Here is a 1,356-nt window from a genome sequence, read left to right as displayed (position 1 = left end):
AATGTCAGTGCAATTAACAGCTAGTTAGCTAGAGTCAAAGTTAAGCTAAGATAATGATAAAAGAGGCTTGTAGGTTAATGAGAAACTGAGTTGGACAAATATGAGTTGGCAGACTTGACTCTCAAATAATCATTGATTATGTGGAATATAGGAGAGTCCAACAAAAACACAAACCTTCCAGTTCACCAGAACAGCATTCGGAACGATGATGAGATGCGGTCCATAATTCCCCTTAAACTCCATAAGGTAAGCAATCAGTGCCATTACCTGCACAGCGAAGACATGAAATAGTTAGCACATTGTGCTGGCAAAATATAATAATTTATTGCTCGCCAAAAGCGAAAGTACAGTAAATCCAGGAATCCCTGCAAAATTGAGAACAGATTTAACCTGCACAGTTTTGCCAAGACCCATCTCATCAGCCAAGATCCCATTTAATTTGTTATTATACAACGATAGCATCCATTGTAATCCAACCTAAACGGCAACAGGGCAGAAAACCATTGAAATCATCAAAATGAGGCATGAAAGTGAACATATTTAATATGCAACGACATAGAGTCTGGATCGAGGAGATACCAGCTGGTAATCACGCAAAGTTCCAGCTTGAAGCATTGAAGGTTGTCTCACAACCACTTCATTTACAGCATGAGCCAGAGTATAATACCTAGAGTTAAGCATAAGAAAACAGTTAAAGAAAACACGAAAGAAAGTATCCAAGGAGCTTATTCCTAATTTTATGACCCGTAAAAATCCCCTTACACAGGAAGTGCAGGATTATCAGCATTTTACAGATAAGCACATAAATATTAAGCAGTCAGCTGCACTGGCTTAGAAATCATGACAACTAGTACTTCGCTACTTCCCTGCTTTAATCATTTTTTGTGAGATTAATGACTTACTTGTTGACTGACGAATTTTCTTTTGGTGCATTCATTTCCGTAAATCTATTTCTGATCACAACTTCTTCTCGAGCACAAGCAGCTGCTGACTTGACCTCTTCCTCTGACAAGCCCTGCATCAAAAACGGAAACAGGTTAGCTACTGTAAAATATAACTTTAAAAGAAAAAGTTCTATTTTCTGTAACATGCAGTCAACAATTTAGTAAAAATTTGACGAATTATCTACAAAGAGTAACAGATAATTCGCTGTAGAGTAGACAAAACAATATATATATACCTGCAATCTCGCTGCTATTGCTGCAGCATTTGCTGCCTCCTCCACTTCCTGTTGATTCTTTGTGGCAGTAATCTTCCCTCCAAGTTTATGAAGATAATCTTCGGTTTGGGTCAAAAATGATGAGAGAACAGCATATCTTTCAGCAGCATCACCAGGTATATTTGTTTGTTGTTCCA

General features: G+C 37.8%; 1 protein-coding gene across 1 annotated transcript in view; it reads right to left on the bottom strand.

The window, feature by feature from the left end:
* Window positions 1-1,356, bottom strand: part of LOC104699474 (ATP-dependent helicase BRM-like) — a gene marked incomplete at its 3' end in the record, with an annotated part of 9,703 nt that overhangs the window by 1,414 nt on the left and 6,933 nt on the right. The window contains exons 6-10 of the mRNA XM_010414779.1: window positions 903-1,015; window positions 580-667; window positions 391-477; window positions 169-267; window positions 19-20 (exon numbers count right to left, since the gene is read on the bottom strand). Of these exons, the coding sequence (XP_010413081.1) occupies window positions 19-20; window positions 169-267; window positions 391-477; window positions 580-667; window positions 903-1,015 (389 nt within the window). The remainder of the gene's footprint in view (window positions 1-18; window positions 21-168; window positions 268-390; window positions 478-579; window positions 668-902; window positions 1,016-1,356) is intronic.

This window comes from Camelina sativa, chromosome 6, assembly GCF_000633955.1.
Source record: "Camelina sativa cultivar DH55 chromosome 6, Cs, whole genome shotgun sequence".
Taxonomy (NCBI): domain Eukaryota; kingdom Viridiplantae; phylum Streptophyta; class Magnoliopsida; order Brassicales; family Brassicaceae; genus Camelina; species Camelina sativa.
Note: the sequence above shows the minus strand (reverse complement) of the source record. Positions and strands in the feature narration are given on the sequence as shown.